The following is a 4,298-nucleotide window of genomic DNA, read 5'->3' as shown; positions in this document are numbered from 1 at the left end:
CTCCACTGTTTTTTGTCTTTTCCAACACAATCCTTTCCTCCGTTAGTCCTTTTAAAAAAATAAACCATTTATTTCATATTTGTTACTCTTTTTTTCTTTTCCAATTTTCCATCATCATCGGAATCAAACCCCTACCCGAAAAAGAACACACAATCACACATCTCACTTTACTATGTTTGTGTAACTGAACCCTCGCTTCAGTTTCCCGATGTTTAACACCACTGTCGGCTAACCTTTTCACACCCACTAATTCATACATCTAACCATAATTAACTCTCTCTCACTCCTCGTGATTTGTACCCATCCATGGACCACCTTCTATTCTATAAACCCCTTACCCTTCTTTTAGTTCTATATACTTCAAAAAAACGAACACTCAATTTGTGTTTCTCACTTTCCCTTTCACATTCTCTTAAAAAACATGTCGTCACACTCTCCGTGCCTAATGTTCTTCTTCGTGTTTGTGTTGGTATTTTCGTTCGGTTATTGTTTGAACGAAGAAGGTCACTATCTGCAACAAGTGAAGCTCGGATTCGACGACCCAGATGGTTTTTTCTCAGATTGGGATGACACCGTTGCTGATTATACCCCCTGTCACTGGACCGGAGTTACATGTTCTGAACCGGGAAGCGGTTTTGTTGTAGCGGTCGATTTATCAAACGCCAATGTCGCCGGTCCCTTTCCCACGGTTCTCTGCCGGCTCACCGGACTCAAGTTTATCTCTATGTATAACAACTCCATCAACGGCACACTTCCCGATGAATTGTCCACGTGTCAGAGCCTTGTTCATTTAGATTTAGCTCAAAATTATCTCACTGGTAAACTCCCGGAGAGTTTGTGTAACTTACCTGAGTTAAGGTATCTTGATTTCGCCGGAAACAACTTTTCCGGCGACATTCCGGCGAGTTTTGGTAAATTTCAGAAACTTGAAGTTATTTCGTTGGTTGATAATCTCATCGGAGGGAATATTCCGGCGGAACTCGGAAACATTTCGACGTTAAAGCAGCTTAATTTATCATACAACCCTTTTTCCGCCGGTAACATCCCGCCGGAGATCGGAAATTTAACCAATCTTGAAGTGTTATGGCTCACCGACTGTAATTTAATCGGACCGATTCCCAACTCACTGGGTCGACTCAGTAAACTCATGGATCTAGATCTGGCAATTAACAAACTCACCGGGTCGGTACCGAGTTCTGTCACCGAGTTAACAAATGTTGTTCAGATTGAGCTTTATAACAACTCGTTGACCGGTGAGTTGCCGGCGGTGGGTTGGTCAAAGATGACGGCATTGCGGTTGATTGATATTTCGATGAATAGATTCACCGGCACAGTTCCCGAGGAGTTGTGTTCTTTGCAACTTGAATCACTTCATCTTTATGAAAATGAGTTTGAAGGTAAGTTACCTGAGATTCTTTCAAATTCTAGTAACCTTTATGAGTTGAGATTGTTTGGAAATAGGTTTTCTGGTAGCCTGCCGAAAGATTTAGGAAAAAATTCGGCTTTAGTGTGGTTAGATGTGTCTAACAATCTTTTTTCCGGTAACTTACCGGAGAATTTATGTAAAAATGGTGCTTTAGAAGAGCTTTTAATGATACACAACTCGTTTTCGGGTCACATTCCGGTGAGTTTTAGTAAATGTTGGAGCTTGAAACGAGTCCGGTTAGGGTACAACAAGCTTTCCGGCGAAGTTCCGGTAGGGTTCTGGGGTCTTCCCCAGGTGTCATTACTCGAGCTCGTTGAGAATTCGTTCACCGGGGTGATCGGAAACACCATCGCTGGAGCGGGGAACTTGTCGACTTTGAATATAGCGAATAACAAGTTTTCCGGTGAGCTGCTGAATGAGATTGGGCTTCTTGATGGGTTGATTGAGTTTTCTGGTGGTAATAATCTGTTTTCGGGTTCTTTGCCGGATAGCATTTTGAAACTTGAGCAATTGACTAAGCTTGATCTTCATAACAATGGATTCTCCGGTGGAATTCCGAGTGGGATCGATTCTTTAACGAAGCTAAACGAGCTTAATTTAGCTAACAACAAGTTTTCAGGCAACATTCCGGATAAGATTGGGGAGTTATCGGTTTTAAACTATCTTGATCTTTCCGGGAATCAGCTTTCGGGTAAAATTCCAGTCGGGTTACAGAATTTGAGGCTTAATCAGCTCAATTTATCGAGCAATTTGCTCACCGGAGATATCCCGCCTGTTTATGCTAAGAAAATTTACATCAACAGTTTTTTGGGTAATCCGGGTCTTTGCGGTGACATCGAAGGGTTATGTGATGGCAAAAATGTGACTAAAACCGTGGGTTACGTTTGGTTACTTCGAGCGATCTTTGTATTAGCTGGTTCGATCTTCATTGTTGGTTTTGGATGGTTTTACTTCCAGTACAGGAAATTCAAGAATTCAAAACAAATCGACAAATCGAAATGGACGTTAATGTCGTTTCACAAGTTAAGTTTTAGTGAATACGAGATCTTAGGTGCTCTCGATGAGGATAATGTGATCGGGCGTGGTGCGTCGGGAAAGGTTTACAAAGTTGTTTTGAGCAATGGTGAGGCCGTGGCTGTTAAGAAGCTCTGGGGCGGTTCCAAAAAGGGTGAAGATGAGGATCTTGAGAACGGGTTGGGCTCAGGCGCGGTTGTTGATAACGGATTTGAGGCTGAAGTGGAGACATTAGGGCGGATCCGTCACAAGAACATTGTTCGACTTTGGTGTTGTTGTTCTACAAAAACGTGTAAACTTCTTGTGTATGAGTACATGCCGAATGGTAGTTTGGGGGATTTACTTCATAGTACTAAAAGCGGGTTACTCGATTGGCCCATACGGTACAAGATTGCGGTGGATGCCGCTGAGGGTTTGGCCTATTTGCACCATGATTGTGTTCCCGCCATTGTTCATAGAGATGTTAAATCCAATAACATTTTATTGGATGGTGATTTTGGTGCTCGAGTGGCGGATTTCGGTGTTGCTAAGGTGGTCAATGGTGACGAGAAAGGTGGTAATTCAGTGTCTGTCATTGCCGGTTCGTGTGGATACATCGCTCCAGGTATGACCCTTTCCCCCCTTTCCATTGAATCATATAATATGTAAAATCTTGAACAATGTACAACTCCCAATGCATAATGTACTACTTTTAACACAGATTAATATTCATTAGTTTTGTTATGATTTAGGTAACTAAACTATATTGTTTTACACATTGCAGAATATGCATATACACTAAGGGTAAATGAGAAGTGTGATATCTACAGCTTCGGTGTTGTAATTCTCGAACTTGTGACCGGAAAGCGCCCTGTCGACCCTGAGTACGGAGAAAAGGATTTGGTCAAGTGGGTGTGCACTACATTGGATCAAAAAGGTCTAGATGCCGTGTTCGACCCAAAACTAGATTCATGTTTCAAGGAAGAAATATGCAAAGTCCTCAATGTCGGGCTCTTGTGCACGAGCCCCCTTCCTATTAACCGACCATCGATGAGAAGAGTCGTGAAGATGTTGCAAGAGATTGGGTCCGTAAATCCCACTAAGTTTGCATCAAAAGATGGGAAGTTAACGCCTTACTACTACGATGATGCATCGGATCATGGCAATGTTGCTTGATTTCTTGTGGTTTTGATCGTCGGTTTATTAATCCATTGATGAATTGTGTGGTACAACTCATCTCACGATTGACTTAGTTAGTTGGGATGTTTTTGTTTAAATCATCGGTTTTTGTATGCATTGTTGGGTTGTATGACCCAGTCGATGAAAGCGAACAAGAGGGAAGAAAATTTTTAGTTATTGGTTTGGGGTGTGAGAGGAAGGAGATGAGTTTTGGTTTGTAAAAGAAGGCAAATTATGTAATGATATTTAAAAGTTAGGAAATATACACTACTTAAAATCGCAAAAGAAACCGAAAATCTTGTCGCAGCTTACTTCAGTCATTGTTTCTGTCACTAAAGTTTACGGTCGCAAATATTCTGGTCGTTAAAGCGCTCTGGTGGCTAAACCGGTCATAGTTTTGAGACTGAAGGTTTGGTTGTAAAGTAGTCGGGTCACAAAAATCAAATGTACCCAGTTACCGGTGTATAATTTTTTATTATTCTTAATCGTTAACTCACGCAATTTTTTCCTAAATCTACAAATATGTTCACTACGAGACTTGAACATTCAACGATATGAACATCTTCAGACCCATCTCGATACTGGGAGGCTACAGCGAATTTTATTATAATGGACTAGAATGTTGCTAGAACACAGTGTTACAATGCACTGAAAATAAAAAGGCACAGTTACACCAAAGGGACGAAATTCAAGTGGTTTG

The 4,298-nt window shown here is 41.4% G+C and overlaps 1 protein-coding gene across 1 annotated transcript; it reads left to right on the top strand.

The window, feature by feature from the left end:
• Positions 1-239: 239 nt before the first annotated feature.
• LOC110937245 (receptor-like protein kinase HSL1) lies at positions 240-3,887 on the top strand. The gene is made up of 2 exons (XM_022179642.2): positions 240-3,044; positions 3,204-3,887. The coding sequence occupies exons 1-2, from the start codon at positions 422-424 to the stop codon at positions 3,593-3,595; spliced, it is 3,015 nt and encodes a 1,004-aa protein (XP_022035334.1). The 5' UTR covers positions 240-421; the 3' UTR covers positions 3,596-3,887.
• Positions 3,888-4,298: the final 411 nt, after the last annotated feature.

This window comes from Helianthus annuus, chromosome 4 (assembly GCF_002127325.2).
Source record: "Helianthus annuus cultivar XRQ/B chromosome 4, HanXRQr2.0-SUNRISE, whole genome shotgun sequence".
Lineage (NCBI taxonomy): Eukaryota > Viridiplantae > Streptophyta > Magnoliopsida > Asterales > Asteraceae > Helianthus > Helianthus annuus.
This window is presented reverse-complemented; position numbering and strand designations above follow the sequence as displayed.

What these genes read in the sequence shown, in the direction of transcription:
- LOC110937245 (XM_022179642.2), top strand. Translation starts at nt 422, where the DNA reads ATGTCGTCACACTCTCCGTGCCTAATGTTCTTCTTCGTGTTTGTGTTG. An exon ending in GTGTGGATACATCGCTCCAG is followed by an intron (nt 3,045 to 3,203) that starts GTATGACCCTTT and finishes TACACATTGCAG; the next exon opens with AATATGCATATACACTAAGG.